The 19,908-nt window shown below is 41.9% G+C and overlaps 1 protein-coding gene across 2 annotated transcripts in view; it reads left to right on the forward strand.

Annotated features, from left to right (window-relative positions):
• The window catches only part of OXSR1 (oxidative stress responsive kinase 1), a 258,627-nt gene that overhangs the window by 34,268 nt on the left and 204,451 nt on the right, over positions 1 to 19,908 (forward strand). For both annotated transcript variants that reach the window (XR_003941568.1, XM_030198016.1), the window contains exon 4: positions 4,453 to 4,594. Coding sequence is in view for 1 of the 2 variants with exons in the window: in XM_030198016.1 (XP_030053876.1) it covers positions 4,453 to 4,594 (142 nt within the window). In the remaining variant the exon portion in view is untranslated. The remainder of the gene's footprint in view (positions 1 to 4,452; positions 4,595 to 19,908) is intronic.

Genomic DNA, 19,908 nt, shown 5'->3' on the forward strand with positions numbered 1-19,908 from the left:
TCAGAAATTGCCTAAGGAGAGCCAGGCATCTGTATTGTGTAGTATATTTTACAGTTTTTATGGATGTAAGTCATGAGCAGCTAAGAGATGTAGAGGAATTTGTTGAACTTAACAGTAAGTCTGTTCTAAATGTTACAAAGCCATCATGGATTATTACCTTCCTAAACGCAAATAGTATGAGAACACAGCATATAACTTTGTTTCATTTTGCTGGGATTTGGGCAATCTTGAGAGAAAATCAGCAGCGTTTTTGCAAGTTTAGGCATACGTGCAGGTGAAATGAGAATTTTTAGACACTGGGGTACTTAAATATTACATTTTAGCTCCCTGGGTTATCCTTTTGTGTTATGTATTTTTGATAGTTGTACTGCTTAAAGTGTATCAAGTTATTAGAACATTCTTGAAATTCATTAGTGACTGTTGTGTTACTTTGGTGCATGTCAGTTAAAAGGTTAAACATTCAACCTATTTTTTTTTTTTTTTTTGCATTCCTTAAGTTAGAACATGCTTTTTTTTTCTTCATGTAGTTTTAATTGTGCATCAGGAAAAAGTTTGTCTTTCACTTCTAATGTTGCTAAATTGTTTTATGGAGTTAAAAACAGTGGTTTTCAAACATAAGTATTGCCATACTGGGAAAGACCAAAGGTCCATCGAGCCCAGCATCCTGTTTCCAACAGTGGCCAATCCAGGTCACAAATACCTGGCAAGATCCCAAAAAGTACAAAACATTTTATACTGCTTATCCCAGAAATAGTGGATTTTCCCCAAATTCATTTAATAATGGTCTATGGACTTTTCCTTTAGGAAGCCGTCGAAACCTTTTTTAAACTCCGCTAAGCTAACCGCCTTTACCACATTCTCTGGCAACGAATTCCAGAGTTTAATTACACATTGAGTGAAGAAACATTTTCTCTGATTTGTTTTAAATTTACTACATTGTAACTTCATCGCATGCCCCCTAGTCCTAGTATTTTTGGAAAGCATGAACCGATGCTTCACATCTACCCGTTCAACTCCATTCATTTTATAGACCTCTATCATATCTCCCCTCAGCCGCCTTTTCTCCAAGCTGAAGAGCCCTAGCCCTAGCCCTAGCCGCTTTAGCCTTTCCTCATAGGGAAGTCGTCCCATCCCCTTTATCATTTTCGTCGCCCTTCTCTGCACCTTTTCTAATTCCACTATATCTTTTTTGAGATACGGTGACCAGAATTGAACACAATATTCGAGGTGCGGTCGCACCATGGAGCGATAGAAAAGCATTATAAGATCCTCATTTTTGTTTTCCGTTCCTTTCCTAATAATACCTAACATTCTATTAATTGCTTTCTTAGCCGCAGCAGCACACTGAGCAGAAGGTTTCAGCGTATCATCGACACCTAGATCCCTTTCTTGGTCCGTGACTCTTAACGTGGAACCTTGCATGATGTAGGATATCCACATATATATGCCAAAAGCTCAGTAGCACTTCTGCGCATGCCTGTACATAAATATCCTAGAGCATTATCATATTGTAGCTGGAATGAACAGTGGGAATGTATCAACGTTTCCAAAAAGGTAGAAGTTATTAAAAAATACTTGACTAGATGAACTTCCCAGAGACCCTAGTATCCCTACAGGTGGGGGCCAGAAAATTGTTTGACCCTGAGCTCCTTGAAGCCAGTTGTCCCTACAGAGGGGACAGTGCAGAGGGAGTCGGAGATTTCTCTGGTAAGGGGGGGGGGGGGATCATGTTCACCCTCCCCCACCCGAAGAATGATTATACCACTATGGGATATGAACCTGGTATTACAGTTCTTGACACCTAGCTGATGAGAGCTCCTTTCGAGCCTCTGAATTTCAGCTATCTGAAGTACCGAGCTGGAAGATTGTCTTGGTGGTTGTTAGTGAGCTTCAGGTTTTAGTAGTTGATGCATCTTTATACTAAATTTCATCGCAAAAGAGTAGTCCTCTGCATGCACCCTAGGTTCCTGCCAAAGGTTGTGTCTGAGTTCATCTGAACCAATCGTTCTTCCCCCGACCTCATGCCCATCCTGACGAGAGCACCTTGCACACCTTGGACTGCAAGCGAGCATTGGCCTACTATGTGGAGCAGACAAGTCCCCATAGACAGTCTGCCCAACTTTTTGTTTCTTTGTTTGATCCCAACAGGATGGGGGGGGGGGGGGGGGTCACCATCGGGGAAATGCACAATCTCTGATCTGGCTGGGCTGACACAGAGGGTCATGTCAAGGCTCAATGTTGGAGCCGTTGCTGCTTCAGTAGCCCACTTGCGGTCAGCCTCCATTGAATAAATTTTGCAGGGCTGAGATGTGGTTTTCAATCCACACATTCACATCTCATTACTGCCTTGAGTAGGATACTCGACTCGATAGTCGTTTTTTTTTTTTTTTTTTTGTTACATTTGTACCCCGTGCTTTCCCACTCATAGTAGGTTCAATGTGGCTTACATATTATATACAGGTACTTATTTGTACCTGGGGCAATGGAGGGTTAAGTAACTTGCCCAGAGTCACAAGGAGCTGCCTGTGCTTGCAGTGGGAATTGAACCCAGTTCCCCAGGACCAAAGTCCACCACGCTAACCACTAGGCCACTCCTCCACTGTTTGGGCCTGTCTTGTTCTTTTCCGGGCTGCACGCTCACTCAGTTATATATAGTTTCAGGTTGATCTGAGCTATGTCCTTGCCATTGCGTGGTCCAGTTGACCAGTGTTTGTTGTTTTCTATGAGCCTGGATTCTAGGGATACCCCACTTGCAAGAATTAATGGCCCGCTTGTCCTTGGAGAAAGCGAAGGTACTTACCTGTAGCAGGTATTCTCTGAGGACAGCAGGGCTTAAATTCTCACAAATCCTCTCACCTCCCCTAGAAGTTTTCCTATTTTTATTTTATTTTCTTATTATAGTATTTAACTACAGTAGCTGTGCAAGAACGGTGGACGGGAAGCAGGGGCGTAGCCAAACACCCAATTTTGGGTGGGCCTGGGTCCAAGATGGGTGGGCAGAACTCCATTTGTCCCACAGGTGATTTGGTCTCTCCCTCTCTCGCCTGCATGCCATATGGTCTCTCAAACATCCCCCTCTCTCCTACATACCGTTTTAAATAGCAGATTTTCACCAGCAGCGAGCAGCAACTAATACACACTGCTCATGTTGGCCCCAGAGCCTTCCCTCTGATGCAACTTCCTGTTTCCACATAGGTGGGAATATATCAGAGGGAAGGCAGTGGGGCTGGTGCGAGCAGTATGCATCAGTCGCTGCTCAATGCAGGCGAAGATCTGCTATTTACAAGGTGTGCAGGAGGGACAGTCGTTGGGAGTTTTTGGCTGGTGGGGCTTGGGGATCATAGGTGTGCTGCTACTGGGTGGGCCTGAGCTCAAAGTGGGTGGGCCTGGGCCACGCCACTGACGGGAAGGCACCTGCACATGTGCGGTGGAGCAAGTCAAGTGCTTCACAAACGCTCTTATGGCTTATCATAAAATCTGGACTGGGCAACACGGCATTGCGTTACCCACTGTCCTCGGAGAATACCTGCTACAGGTAAGTAACTTAGCTTTATATTGGAGGCTTGAGACCAGTTAAGACTTTGCCTCCACCTGCTGGTAGAGGTATACAACCCAGTTTTGACTGGTGTTGCAGAATTCAAGGAAAGGAAACTTTTGTGCCCTACTTTCTGTACCTGTGTTTTTTTTTAACTAGTTCCAGATCCACAGTGGGGCATTGTCTCCTAGGCATATAAAGGAAAATGTTCTGCTTAAATCGCACAGCTTACTGAGTTAATTACAGATTTGGCTGAAATAAGAGCCATAAACTTTACTACTACTGATCATTTCTGTAGCGCTACTAGACATATGCAGTGCTGTACACATTATATAGAGGTACTTTCTCTGTCCCTAGAGGGATCACAATCTAAGTGTTCTCTTTTTTTTTTTTTTTTTTTGTATCTGGGGCAATGGAGGGTTAAGTGACTTGCCCAAGGTCACAAGGAGCTGCAGTGGGAATCAAACCCAGGATGCCAGGATCAAAGCCCGCTGCACTAACCATTAGGCTATTCCCACTTAACCTAGTCTCCTATCCCATTTCAATTTCCTTAGGAGTCTTTCACACTTTGTGTTAAATGTTTTATTGACTCAGTTGTTAGGTTAAAGCATGTTAAATCTATTTAGGGTGTTCTACATTTATGGCACCAACAAATACATAGCCCTACTATTGTAAAACGTTCGTATTTTAAATTGTGTATTTGTGGTAAACTACATTTATAAAGTGAAATTTTATATAACTAGTAAATAATTTTGGTATCTGAGTTGGCCCTTGGTAATCCCCCCCCCCCCCCCACACACATTCTGTAAATACAACTGATTTATTTTCAACATGGGGATGCAGGCTGTTTGTAAATTTACTTCCTCTAATATGGAAGCCATCTTGCAACTATAACAATTATGTTTTTCTATTTTCAGGCTCTGTTTTGGATATTATTAAACACATTGTTGCAAAAGGGGAGCATAAAAACGGTGTTCTGGATGAGCCTTGTATAGCCACAATGTTGAAAGAGGTGTTGGAGGGTCTGGATTACCTTCATAAAAATGGACAAATCCACAGGTATTGTACAAAGTGTACACACAATCACTGAAACTGGAAAGTCTAATCATGCAAATACAAATTTACTTCCCATCCCCCCTCCCTAACTTATGCTGCAGAGCCCTGTTAATTTATTTAGGCACTGAGGAAAATATGTAGAACACGGCTTGTGGAATTCTTTCCAATCCTTCCATGCCTGTATTGGGTGTGTTGGGTTTCTCTGACTTGGTGGGGGGGGGGGGGGGGGGGGGGAGCAGTGCAGGTGAAGTTGAGTTCAATATTGGGGAGTGCAGGAAAGCTGTGGGTAAATAGTTGTGAGGTATTTATTTTGGGGGGATGGGGTGGGAGTAGTAAGTTTGAAAGGACCTATTCCGTAAATGCTATATTTCACTGTACCTAACTTTTGGTGCTGCAGAATTTGTGTGGGGGCTTACTTTTCTGGAACCTCTAATTGGAGTTGTCAGGTTCTTGAACTTGGTCTTTTCACAAGTTCTTCCTATAAGCCATATTTGATCCCATTTCATTAAATTCTCAGTTATTTTGCCGCTACATACATTCTCTCAACCTCCTTATGTATCATTCTTTCCAATTTACATTGGGTTGGAATGAATACAAATGATGAAAATATTGTTGGAAACTGACTTTATGCTGTTCGCTAGTATGAATGGAACTAATGAATTAGCAATATTTGTTTTCTTTATTTTTACTTTGTTTTAACATACTTTGAAACTGTACTGGTTATTGTATATATGTCAGATCATATATAGGCACAAATTGTACTAAAAAAAGGGGAAACATAAGCTCCTTACTGTATACAGGGTGCTTCAAGCTTGTATAATATGCTTGCGTTTAGCCTTGTAAAGTTTGATCGTTTGCGATCCTTTAATCCACCTCTGAAGCAGAGAGGAAACCAAAACCTCTTTATGTAACTTTGTGGGTCTCTGGTGTTAGTGTTCCAGTGCTGATAATTGCAAGAGCAGGTAAGTGGTCACTCTTATTCCTGGTGGTTACAAGTTTATAAGTAGTAGTTATAAAAACTTTTAGGATGTTTTGAATAAAATTGTACTAAAGCATACACATCATAGCATTCTGAATTTGAACCATTACTATACGATCAGCAGACTTGGATTATGACAATAGGTTAAGCCGTTAAGCTATATAATCTCCACTGCTTGCTTTATCATTCTGGAGCTGGATATTTAAACCATAACTTCTTTTCTTTTCTTCCATACCAGACTATTCCAGACAAATGGGGTTATATCCATCTACCAGTGGATGGAGACAGAGAAAAGTAGTTCCTAGCAATTTGCCCTGTAAGGGTTTCATTTAGCCAGGATTGTTCAGTATTTTTCTGTCTGTAAGTGGATGGTAGATTGTGCACTTCCTCCTTGTTGTTGGTCTGGAAGCGCCTGACCCAATTTCCTCTTGGTGTCAGATGAGCAGGGGGTTACTTCTGGCTGCATTAGATATTTTATACAGTGAAGTTTCATGCAGAGCTCTGATGACACCTGGTGAGGCCAGGTCCCTCCTGTCTCCCGTCGGCTACACTCCTTGGGTTTTTTTGGTTCCAGGCTACTCTGTTAATGGTGATGTCATTGCTATATAATGTAAGCCACATTGAGCCTGCAAATAGGTGGGAAAATGTGGGGTACGAATGCAGCAAATAAATAGTTTCAGGTTAATTGGCTTTCAGGCCTTGATGTTTTGAGTCTGTATTATCCTAGCACCATTTTTAATGAGCCTGGTAGCTAAGGATTCCCAGCTATGAGAATACAACTGGCCTGCTTGTCCTTGGAGAAAAGTGGCTATTCACCTGTAACAGATGTTCTCAGAGGACAGCAGGCCAAGTATTCTCAATTATCCTCCCACCTCCCCATGGAGATGTACTCTTTAGCTTTTTTATATGACTGAGGGACTTGCCAGGCAGGAAGGCAGCAGTGCATATGCGGTGGAACATGGCTAGAAAATTCTACACTAATTTTGCTAGCCAGCAGCCACACTGGGCTCTGTCAGATGTCGCCCAGCTGTGAGAATATTTGGCTTGCTGTCCTTGGCGAACACCTGCTACAGGTGAGGAACATCGCTGTACTAGGACTGGATGATGGAGTATACAAGGACTGTTGCAGTTGGGAGTGATGGGAACTAGGATAGTGGTTGCCGCACACTGGATGCAGAGAGATGGTCTAGTCTGGAAAAGTGTAGTGGTGAAAATGGAAGACTGGTACAATATGTTTATATTTCAACGGTTTTTATTGATGACAAGTCAAGAAAAACAAAGCCACTTCAATACAGTAGCCTCAATACAATATTGCAACATGCATGGTGATTACATAACCAGTAAACCTCTCTACTCACTGTCATCAAACATTTTACATTTTTACCTCCTCCTCCCACCAGTGCCTTGTTGTTGTTTATTTACCCCCCCCTCCCACCAGTTTTATCATAACAATATTCTTAGTATAACTGCACCACAGGTCATCTATAATTCTCTAAAGCATGTGATTTCCTGCAATAAAATTCCTCAGGTATATTCCATCCCTAAACAGTTAACAAGTTATTTCCCCCCCCCCTCCCTCCCCCCCCTCCCTAACCCTTTAATTTATCCTATCTTACTTATCGTGGAAGACAGCTGTATAATGTTATGTGAGTATGGTTGTGGTTATTTCATGTGCCAGTATTTAACTAGTTCACATCAAATTAAGAATATGGCTTCTACCTTTCTGAGTGAGAGTCCCCAAAAGGGGGCCCCAAGTGTTAAGGAAGCGCTTTTTACGTTTGCAGGATCCTCTTGCTTCCCGCGCTTCCCAAGCCATTAATTGATGCACTTGATTACGCCAGTGCCAATATTCTGGAGGGCTTTCTGACACCCAGACCTGTAGTATGCATTTCCTAGCAACTAAACTCAATTTACGGCACAATAATGTCTTAGCCGCGGTCAAATCCCCAAATGATCCTAAACAGTCTAGTATTAACTGACATGGGTTACCTGAGATTTGCGTTGAAATGATATCAGATAAAAATTTCACTACTCTCCTCCAAAATCTCTGTGTTTTAACACATTCCCAAAATGCATGATAAAATGTGTTCTCCTGTTGGCCACATTTCAAACACACTGGAGAGTAAATCCCTCCTGATCGGAACAGTTGTGTTTGTGTAAAATATGCCCTATGAAGTGTCCTAAAAGCGCATTCCCTATACCGGGCTCCTGTAACTAATTTGGGTATCCTCTTAATGTGTTTGTCAATATCCCAATTGGTTAAGTTCAGATTTAAATCTGCCTCCCATCGCTGTCGGAGATGCTCCAGCCCTGTTCTCGGAATCAAGACCCACAGTTTTCTATGTATTCCCGAAATAGATGGAGTCTCAGGCGAGATTTCATCGTAAAAGGACTGTACTTTTTCTCCCAGTTGAGCTGCAAGATTCTCCTTACCCAAGGAATGAACATAATGTCGGATCTGGTTAAATGCAAAAGTGTCCCCCCATCTTTGTTCATCCCTTGAAAATAATTGGCCTAAGGGTTTGATTTCTCCAGAGGCATCCAGAATATTTTTTAAGTTACAATATCCTCTGTTTGCCCATTGCTGAAAAACCGAATTATCAAGTCCTGGTAAGAATTCTGGATTCCCCTTGATCGTGATCAACTCCGATATCTTTGGGTCTCCCCCTAAGCTTCTCCCCAAAAACTGCCATGCATCCCAAAGGGGCGCTAATAAAATGCTATGTCTAAAAGTTTTTGGTATCATCTGTTTTTTGGTATGCAATAATGCAATTAAATCAAAGGGCTGAAAGAAGGCCCTTTCCAATTCATTCGGTACATGTATACTAGTCCCAAACAGCCAATCTCTCAATGTTCTTAGCAGGCAGGCCATATTATAATACCTTAGATGGGGTAGGCCAAATCCTCCCTGACTCCAATTACCCATCAAAAACTGTAATTTAAGTTTTGCCTTCTTTTTTGCCCAGCAAAATCTCATCACTACTTTATAAAATTGCTTAATGTCCTTTTTAAGGAGTCGCAGTGGCAATATTTGCAGCACATATAGCCACCTAGGCAGTATCACCATCCGGATGAGACTAATGCGTCCCCCCAAAGGCATCATCACTACATTCCAAGCTTCTAATTGTCTCTCTGTCTGTTCTAAGAGTCTATTAATATTTAATTTGTATATCTCTGCAGTATCAGCAGCCAGGAGAATCCCCAGATATCGGAACGCTTTTTCCGCCCACCTCAAAGGGAATCCCTCAGCCCACAGACTACGAGCATCTGATGTTACTGCTATAGCTTCTGATTTATCCAGATTCAGTTTAAAGCCTGAATAATCCCCAAATTCATGGATAAGCTCTAGTAGATTTTCCAAGGATGACTTCGGCTTTGTTATTATAACCAACAGGTCATCAGCAAATGCCGCAATTTTGAATTCCTGCCGACCTATCTGCACTCCTTTTATAGCCTGACAGTCTTGGATGTCTCTGATCATGGGATCTAAATAAAGGGCGAACAGCAATGGAGATAAAGGGCATCCTTGCCTTGTCCCCCTGTTAATCTCAAAGTCCTCAGATCTCCTCCATTCACCATTATTCTGGCTCTAGGTGAAGAGTATAGCGCCTTAATCGCTTGTATAAACCAGCCTTGGAATCCATAACTATCCAATACATCGAACATAAATGCCCACTCCACCCGGTCAAAAGCCTTTTCGGCATCAAAACTAATCAAAATGGCTGGCGCCGGGTCATGTTTAAGCTTCTCCAAGGCCGTTAGTATGCTCCGTAAGTTCTTGGAGACAGACCGGTCCTGGACAAAGCCTACTTGTGCTTCATTGACTAACCTTGGCAATACTTTATTTAGACGGTTAGCTAATATCTTTGCGAATAGCTTCACTTCATTGTTTAACAACGAAATAGGCCTATAGGAAGATGCTAACAATGGGTCTCGATTAGGTTTGGGTAGTATTATAATTTGAGCCAGATTTAAACAGTTAGGTAATCGCCCTTCCTCCACCCATTCATTGAAAGCCCCAGTTAGAGCGGAGGCTATATGCTCACCCAGTATTTTGTAAAATTCGGCCTTAAAGCCGTCAGGCCCGGGGGTTTTCCCCAGCTTACTTTGGCCTATGGCCCAATGCACTTCATCACTACTAATAGGAGAGTTCAACTTTATCCGTTCTCTCTGTGTTAATTTGGGAGTCACCATATTTTGCAGATATATCTCTCCCTGTAAGCCCTGCGGATCTCCTGCTTTATAAAGATTTTGAAAAAAATCGCGGAAGACCTCTTGAATTTTTTTATCAGTGCGCACCACTCTACCTTCTCTATCTTTGATTCCTAGGATATGCTTTGATGAATATTGCGATGCCACTAATCTTGCCAATAGTTTGCCCCCCTTATCACCATGTTTGTATAACTGATATTTATAGTATGTTTGGGATTTTACTGCTCGTTCATGGAGTAATGAGTTCAATGCTATCTGTTCAGCTTCCAAATTTTTTCTTACTCCAATACTTGGGTCCCTCCCAAATTGATGTCTTAATTTAGCCAAGCTTTTCTCTAATCGTAGTATCTCTCTATCTCGAGCCTTTTTATAATGGCTCGCAAAACTAATTATGTGCCCTCTCAGTACCACTTTAGCCGCTTCCCAATAGATCGAGGCACTTTGTACTGTTCCTTCATTAAATAACTTGTATTCCTCCCATTTTTTACCTAAGAATTCACTGAATTTTTCATTGCCATAAAGATAACTGGGAAACGACCATCCCTTTATATCATTATCTGAGTTTTCTACCTGCCAAGTCATCCAAACTGCTGCATGGTCAGAGATTACACAAGGACCTATGACAGCTTCTCTAATATGGGTAAAAAATGTTCTCGAGACTAACAGGTAGTCAATCCTAGAATGTGTATGGTGTGCCCTTGATTGATGAGTGTATTCCTTATCTCCAGGGTGTAACGTGCGCCATACATCTATAAGGTCTAAAGTGTTGCACATGTCTGGTAACCCCCTTGTTCTGTTACGTCCTCCTGCCGCCGAGGGGTGTGATCTATCCATCTGCGGATCCCAGGCCACATTAAAGTCGCCACCTATCATCATAGGCAGTGAGCTATTCATACTAAGGATCTTAGTCAGTTTCTTATAAAATTTCATATCCAATATGTTTGGCGCATAGATGTTTCCTAACCTAAGCTTTCTTCTTGCAATGGTTACGTTACAGAAAACAAACCGCCCTTCCGGGTCTTTCTGCAGCTGGTGAATCTGTGAGGCTATCCCTTTTCTGAATAAGATGGCTACCCCCCCTTTCCGCCCCGCTGCTGCGGAAGCTATGCAATCTCCTACCCACCATTTGGCCAATTTTGCATGTTCTAGGTCTGTTAGGTGTGTTTCTTGTAAAAGAGCCACGTCTGCCTTTATTCTTTGAAGGTATTGTAAGATTTTTGACCTTTTAATAGGCGAATGAATGCCCCCTACATTCCAAGTCACTACTTTAATCCCCCCCATCTCCTAGTTCGTTGTTTAATGTCTGATGATCAGTTGTAGTGATCAAGTGGAGCCATCCCAGCCTATAGCTCCACTCTGTCTTATAATGCTTTTGTTGTTCTGGCTCTATTTTTTTACACCATTCATCCAACCACATCCTATCCCAAATATGATCTGTCTTTCCAACCCTTCTTGTATTTCCTCCAGAAAAGTGTTTGTTATCTTTCTGTTCTGTCATCTCTTTAAAGTATCCCCCTATGTCCCCTGCCCCCCCTTCCCTCCCATTCCCAAATTTCCCCTCCTTCTGTGCTTCCCTAAAGGAAGCCGTCACGCTTAACGTTTACCCCACTACTCTGTGACATTCCTAGTCCCGAACACCCTATTCCCCTTAAACCCTTTTGAACCTTTTGTTAAATGATATTTCTACTCCCCTTCTTCATACCAGTATCCAGCTCGCATTTATAACAACCATTGAACCCCCACCCCCCACAATACCCTAATAGGGTCCCTTTATTCTTTACCGATTCTACTTGCAGTAATACAGTGATTAACCAATTTGAACCTGTTGTAACCTTCAATTTAACATTTTTGGTTATCTTTATCTAAGGACCATAAAAACATTGTTTCAACGAAAGCTTCTTTCCTCCTATATCCCAGAGTTATTGCTTTTTAACTTAAAGACAGGGCCTTATAGCGAGTCTATGTCCTGACTCCAGTATTAGCTTCAATACTTGCCGCCGGTCTCCCTCTTTCCACGTGATGATTCAGGATTTGAAGCACACATACCGGATGCATTGTCCCGTTGTAGGGGACCAAACTGTTCACAAAGGTTAAGCCCCCCAATAGTGGACCCTCTCAATCAAAAGGTTTCACACCCTGTCCTTATATCCATCAAGGTTTCCTCCGCAGGTTCCTTCTGCGGCTGTATCCATCAGGGTGGCAAACGCTACTTGTTGAAGAACGTAAACCGTTAACATTTAACATTTAAGTTTTAACTTTATTGTAGATGTTAAACAACTGCTGTACTGCTATTCACACAAATCTCCAGCTTTAAATTCAGCACCAATTCTTTGTTGCTTATGCCATTTTACTGTATAATCCTTTAGAAGTGCTCTTTTGTACTTTCTTAGGTTTGTCCGCCGTCTGCCAGTGTTCGTCCCTCAGTTTTCGTCAGTTGTTCCACATATTTCCTCGCTTCTTTATCGGATACAAAAGATCTAGTCGTGCCTTTATATATGATTTTCAGAGTAGCAGGATATTGAAGTGAAAATCGTATCTTCATGTTATACAGCTGGGAGCACACTGCCGAAAAAGCGCGCCTCTTTGTCGCTATGGCGGCCGAGTAGTCCTGGAAGCACAGGATCTTTGAGTCTTCAAAAAACAGAGCTTTATCAGATCGCGCTGCCTGTAAAATCAATTGCTTGTGTGCAAAGTTTAAAATTCTGCATATCACCACTCTTGGCTTGTTTTTCTCCTCTTGTCTCACTCCCAGTCTATGGGCTCTCTCTATACGTAAAGGGCCCAATTCAACGGGAAAATCAATTGTTTTTATAAGCCATTGCTCAAGTACTCTTTCCAACGAGCGGCCCCCAAGAGCTTCCGGTAATCCCACCAGACGAATATTGTTCCGCCTGGAACGATTTTCCAAGTCTTCTAATTTAGCTTCCATTACCTTACATTGGTTTGTTAACTCCGTTTGGCGGTTTTCTATTACAGTTATTTTTTCCTCCACTTCGCTGGTTCTAGATTGGTATGCTCCGCATTCTTTGGTCAGCTCTTCCAGTTTCAGACTTAGTTGTTCAAGTTTGTTGTCTAATTTTTTATCAAGCGGGGCAAGGCGTCTTTCCAATAACTCCTCCATTACCACCGTCATCTCCGTTGTAATTTCGCTTATCCACGCGGATGACACCGACGATCCTGCCTCTGGAGGTGAGGCCGCCATTTTGTATTCAGTTACCTTTCCTCGGAGCTTCTCTTTTTGTGCAGATTTCGCTGCCATCCTGTTATTTTAAAGTTACAAACTTGTAATAACTCAATCACTGCTGAGTATTAACGCGGGGAACATTCCGTTCCGGGCTCCGAAACTATTATTGAGTCTGATAAGAGCAGTCAGGCCACGGAGAAAAGCTCACACACGTCTTCTCTCCACCATAACGTCACGTGACCCCCCGGTACAATATGTTTAAACTGACAGTGTTACTTAAATATAAATTGGGACTTTTTAAATGAAGATGAGTTTCCAGTGTTGGCGAAACAATATTTATAGTTCTACCATCTAAAGTAGGGCTACTCAATTCCTGTCTTCGAGGTCCACAGGCAGGCCAAACTTTTAGGATATCCATGAAAACTTTTTTTTTTGTGCGCTGCCTCCTTGGTATGCAAATCTCTCTCATACTTATTCATTGTGGCCTGCCTGTGGACCTTGAGGACTGGAATTGAGTAGCCTAAAGACACGTAATCATTTCTTATGAAGTGTTGTGGCTCAGTTGGGTGATGAGCTGGGAGAGGGAAGGGGGTGAGAGTAGGAAAGTAGGGGAGGAATGGGAATTGTTAAAATGTTAATCTTGAATATTGGGTGTATGCATTGAAGAAACCTGTATCCACTGACTTGATGGTAATTATCAAGAGGAATACAAACAAGTTTTCAAGATTAAAAAAAAAAAAAGTGAATCTCGCCAAAAACCACCACATGGAGTTAAACTGTCTCCACTATTATTTTCCAAGGGCACTATGAAGGTCAGAATTATTCTGAGTTCTTTTCTGCAAAATACATATTGGAGACTTTTTATTCATTTATATTCTGCTCCCCCCTCCCCCTCCCAAGTGGGACTCCATTGCAAATTTTAGTGGAGCAGTGTCTGCTTTTGTCGAAGCCCCCCTGATTGATTGAGTCAAGCGCTGAGGTAGACTTCTTAGCCTTTGTTGAAAGTATTTATTTGTGATCAGTGTGTACTGATATTCCTGAGGTGCAGAGGGAAGCTACTTCAGCAAACTGGTTTTGATAGTGCATCACTGAAACATGCTATGAAGGGAAGTAGAACTTTGGACAATAGCTGGGGACCACAAATCACATTAGAACTTGAGGTCCCATTGCAGCTCTTTTCTCTTTGAGGAGAACAAACAGGCACTACATGTTAGGTATAACTGCCTCTGTACATCTGCAAGTAGGTTCTGGCTCTGACTGTTGTGAATTGTGGACACTTCGAGAGTTTCACGGCTGCTATATTGATTTCAATTATGACATGTTACTTGGGCAACCAATGTCACCGTGACCTTTAGGTTCTGGGCTTTTATATGTCCTTTTAAGGTCAGGTCTGCTATCCAGTTAGAAATTAGGTCTGTTGGAGTCATAATGGGGGGGGGGGGAACCACACAGGTGATTTTGTTTTTGTAAACTTGACTCTAATCCAGGATGATGGCAAGAGGATTTGCAGTTCATTGAATGATCAACTTTATGGACATTAGGGAAAATGTTAGCAAGGTAATTAGCTGTTTTAGGTGGCAGTCCAACTTAAGCTTAGGCAGGTGGCAGAGTTTTAAGCCAACATACAAGATGCCAGGTCACTTCAACTATGCTGTAAAGCAGTATGAGTTTGAGGCTTTTCTTTCCTCAGTTGCATAGCCATTATTTGGATTTTGCCGACACCTTTTTCAGTATCTCAAGGTGAGTTACATTTAGGTATACTGGGTATTTCCTTTTCCCTGGAGGGCTCACAATCTAAGTTTGTACCTGAGGTAATGGAGAGTTAAGTGACTTGCCCAAGATCACAAGGAGCAGCAGTGGGATTTGAACTGGGCACTAGAGAATGACACTGGGATAAAATTTGTTTCCATCCCCGCAGACCCCGCCCCATCCTCATGGGCTCTGTTCTCATCTGCAGAAGCCTCAAACACTTATGATTTTATATTTAAATCTTTTTATTCAAGTATAAAAAGGAACAATATGCTGTGCAACTGTTGTGTATAAATTACAAATAGAAAACAATAATAATGAGCAGCTATAATAAACCCTCCCACCACCCTCTACCCTTCCAACCCCAACCATAGCTGACTTCTGCTACCCCGAGGAATCCTAATCCACCCTGTCCAGGTGTACAAAATACAACCCATTCTGTATGCCCTAGAGGGGAGAAATATGTCCTATGAAGCATAGTAACATAGTAGATGATGGCAGAAAAAGACCTGCACGGTCCATCCAGTCTGCCCAACAAGACAAACTCATATGTACTACTTTTTGTGTATATCTTACCTTGATTTGTAACTGTAATTTTCAGGGCACTTATGACTTTTTAATCTGTGGATGAATGTCATCAACAATCTTCGGATTCAGTCTAGCTCTCCTGTCTTTCACAGTCCCTCCTTCAACAGAAGATGTCTTAGAAGATGTGCTGGTAGCAGGATGTATAAGATCCTCCCCCATGCAAATTTTGCTAGCTGTGGCCAGCATGTTTGCTTGTTTTTCAAAAAAATAAAAAAATTGTCATCTGCATCAATCAAACATAAATAACAGTCCAGTTCATTAACAGGCTTCAAAGTAGAAAGTGATATGGGGACAAAGCTTGTCCCCACTCTCACTGGCTCTGTCCCAATCCCTGCAGTTACTGCGGGTCCCCGTCCTCGTGTCCTTCTCTACTGGGCATTTCTGGATGTCAAGACTGGTGCTCTAACTACTAGGCCACTCCAAAGCCACTTGTATTCTAGTTGGCCAAAATCAATTGGTAAGCAGCCTCATTAGTATTCAACCTCATGAGTGGTTTTTGGATCCTCAAGCTCTTAAAGTATTTTTTTGGAATTGAGGCAGTCCTCAAATAGACTTTTGCTGTAAGTGAGAACCCCAAACTGCTCCCTTTGTTGTTCAGTGCACCCAGTTCCATCTCAAGTAGTGCAAGATGCATGGTTATTCATCTATCCCAATGATAGCAAAAACTCAGCACTAATTCCAAGTGAGACCCAGCATGATGATTCTTTATAGTGCTGTACAAGAGTCTTCCTTTGAAAGTACTTGCAGTTTTTGCTCCAGGCTCAAAATCTTTCCCACATTAATGTAGAACAAGAGCACTATTCATTCAAGATCCACATCTTTTGCTCTGTCATGGAGATTGAGAAATGTCTAGTTGCCTCTTGACCTGCCACCTCCGATTCAGGGCATCTTGGTGGCAGCAAAGAAACAGTCCATGAGGCAAATGAAAAGATTTTCAATCTGTTTCATTTACTAGTGGACAAGATGCATTTAGGTGTCCTCCAAATATCTTACTCTAGTACCTCCACACCTTTTATCAGCAATCTGTAATCTTTTCCAACTTCTCACCATCCTTTGACAAGGTTACTCTTCAACTAAGTTTCAAACAGCATTAACACTGAGCTTCGGAGTCCTATATATATGTACCTGATTCTGTGTTGTTGATGGAGAAAAGTAATTTACCTGTATTTGTGTGTGTGGTTTTTTTTCCAGCCTGTAGACTTAATCAGGCACACAGTCCCTTTGACTTCCCAGAGCTGAATTATTGTTTCAGCTAATGAACTGACTGAGGAGACTGTGTATATTTAAACCTTAAATTTTTGAGCTCTGGGAGATCTATTCCATATAATGAAGTCACCCACTTGTGTACCTTCCTAATCCAGTCAACAGAGAATGCATGTTTCAAACAAGCAACTTGCTGTAAATACAGAGACTCCCCCCCCCCCCCCCCCCCCCCCCCCATAACTTAGTAATTTTTAAGAGTTGCTAATTTTGGTGGCAATTCTGTAACTGGGTGCCTCTTTTTAGGCACCCCCAAGGCTGCATGTTAAGAGTCTGTTCTATAACTGAATCTGGGGGGGGGGGGTCTAGGTTCTATTACAGAATATTGTTGTAGAACTCAGGCATGCCAATACTGGGTTATTAGGATTTATTTACCATCTTTATATATGCTAAACAGGCACACACAGTTATACCAGCCATAGAGCTGGTGTAAGTGCAGGCGCCTCATGGTAAGGACATAAGCTTATAGCATTCCGTAAACTACATGTGTAAGTGGGAGCCCCACCTATGTACCACTCATGTGCATAGCCCTCTTGCGAATACACGCTATTTAAGTAGATGTTTGTAGGTACTGCTTTGGCCCCTTGTTAGTACTTGGCTATGTGCACGCGTACATGCTACTGATGCGAACATTTACGTGTATGTAAATGTGGCCATCTAGATTATAGAATTACCTTCCACATATGGATTGACCTAAAGAAAAGTCTATCATTATTGTATGTCTATCTTAGTAGTATTCATTAGCTAAAATCTTTATAAGAATTAGTGTTGAACTGCAGAAATAAAATCAATTCTTTTGATCTTTAACAGTGAACACAATTGGGCTCTACTCGTCAAGTGAATTTCATTGAATATGATTATAAATAACATTTTGTTATGGAAATGATATATGGATAACATATGATTTGGCATGGCAGTGTTCTAGTTCTAAACCAATTGTTTGATTTGGTTAATGTCTTGGACAGAAATTTGACATTCTAGATGACATTTGATATTCTAGATGACATTTGATAGACTTTTTTTTTTTGTCTACACATTTTTATTGTCTTTGAAGCAGCCTGTTTGGGTAAAACAAGGCAGAGTCAGGCATCTGTATTTTAATTTGATCAAGTGTTGATCAAATTAAAATACAGATAGTAACATAGTAGATGATGGCAGAAAAAGACCTGCACGGTCCATCCAGTCTGCCCAAGAAACGTGCCACTTTTTTGTGTATACTTTATCTTGATTTGTACCAGTCCTTTTCAGGGCACAGACTGTACAAGTCTGCCCAGCACTATCCCCGCCTCCCAACCACCAGCCCCACCTCCCACTGTGCCACTTTTTTGTGTGTACCTTACCTTGATTTGTACCTGTCTTTTTCAGGGCATAGACCGTACAAGTCTGCCCAGCACTATCCCCGCCTCCCAACCACCAGCCCCGCCTTCCACTACCGGCTCTGTTATCCAATCTCAGCTAAGCTCCTGAGGATCCATTTCTTCTGAACAGGATTCCTTTATGTTTATCCCACACGTTTGAATTCCGTTAACGTTTTCATCTCCACCACCTCCTGCAGGAGGGCATTCCAAGCATCCACCACTCTCTCTCTCTGTGAAAAAATACTTCCTGACATTTTTCTTGTCTGCCCCCCTTCAATCTCATTTCATGTCCTCTTGTTCTACCACCTTCGTATCTCCGGAAAAGGTTCGTTTGCAGATTAATACCTTTCAAATATTTGAACGTCTGTATCAAATCACCCCTGTTTCTCCTTTCCTCCAGGGTATACATGTTCAGGTCAGCAAGTCTCTCCTTGTACGTCTTGTAACGCAAATCCCATACCATTCTCGTAGCTTTTCTTTGCACCACTTCGATTCTTTTTACATCCTTAGCAAGATACGGCCTCCAAAACTGAACACAATAGTCCAGATGGGGCCTCACCAACGACTTATACAGGGGCATCAACACTCCCTTTCTTCTGCTGGTCACACCTCTCACTATACAGCCACCGCCGTGTCACACTGTTTCGTCGCCTTCAAATTCTCAGATACTATCACCCCAAGATCTCTCTCCCCGTCCGTACCTATCAGACTCTCACCGCCTAACACATACGTCTCCTGTGGATTTCTATTCCCTAAGTGCATCACTTTGCATTTCTTGGCATTGAATTTTAATTCATAGCTGCTAAAGACTCCAGAACATATGAAAAAATCTTTTAATTTTATTCACAATAAATATCAATTATTCATACAAACCTACATACCCTGTAATGCCTCACTCAGACATTCACACGCTTATACCCTCCATCCACATACATAACAATGGTGTACAACTATAGATGCCTCTTACAAAGATGATACGGCTCATCATAAATCAATACAATGTGCATTTGTCAATTTGAAACTCATCGATTAACCAATGAGCTCATCATGAACGCTGGTTCTGTAAATCTTTAGAAACCTGCGTATAGTCTGTATCCATTGTCCTTTGTATAGCTGAAACAGCTTTATAACAGTTGCACCATATACATAAGTGAATAGGAATATTCCTGCAACCACAATGATGTTTCTTATGGAAGACAAATGTCACTGGGAATATCCAAAACCCACAAATTGAGGAGGCTGGAAACGTGTGTCCAAGCTTGAAAACATCAAATCGCCGGTTCCCCAAATTCCCCACATTGAATTTTAATTGCCAAACCTTAGACCATTCTTCTAGCTTCTTCAGATCCTTTTTCATGTTTTCCACTCCCTCCGGGGTGTCCACTCTGTTACAGATCTTAGTATCATCCGCAAATAGGCAAACTTTACCTTCTAACCCTTCGGCAAGGTCACTCACAAATATATTGAACAGAATCGGCCCCAGCACCGATCCTTAAGGCACTCCACTACTCACCTTTCCCTCCTCCGAGCGAACTCGGATGCCTGACTCTGCCTTGTTGTGTACTAATACATTTTTAAATCAACTCTGCATTGCATCTGGTCTGCCTATCTTTTACCTAAGGAGAGGAATGGCCAGCAGGAAAGAGGTGATGAGGCCTCACCAGAGACTTATACAGAGACATTTAGACCACACTTTCAAAAAGTTATGATCGAAGTATCCGTCCTCTGGATTGATTCTAATGAAAATGGTTCAGTGGTCTTCATCAAAGGGCATATGGGGACAAACTTTAACGATCTCAATAAATGTACTTTGGAAAAAAATATGGCAGGGGAAATTTATTTTGTTTATTTGTTACATTTGTACCCCACATTTTTCCACCTATTTGCAGGCTCAATGTGGCTTATGTAGTACCGTAAAGGCGTTCGCCAGTCGGTTGATAACAAATACAAGGTTGTATTGTGGTCAAATCAGGTAGGTGTGTGTCAG

The sequence above is a fragment of the Microcaecilia unicolor genome, chromosome 1 (assembly GCF_901765095.1).
Source record: "Microcaecilia unicolor chromosome 1, aMicUni1.1, whole genome shotgun sequence".
Classification (NCBI taxonomy): domain Eukaryota; kingdom Metazoa; phylum Chordata; class Amphibia; order Gymnophiona; family Siphonopidae; genus Microcaecilia; species Microcaecilia unicolor.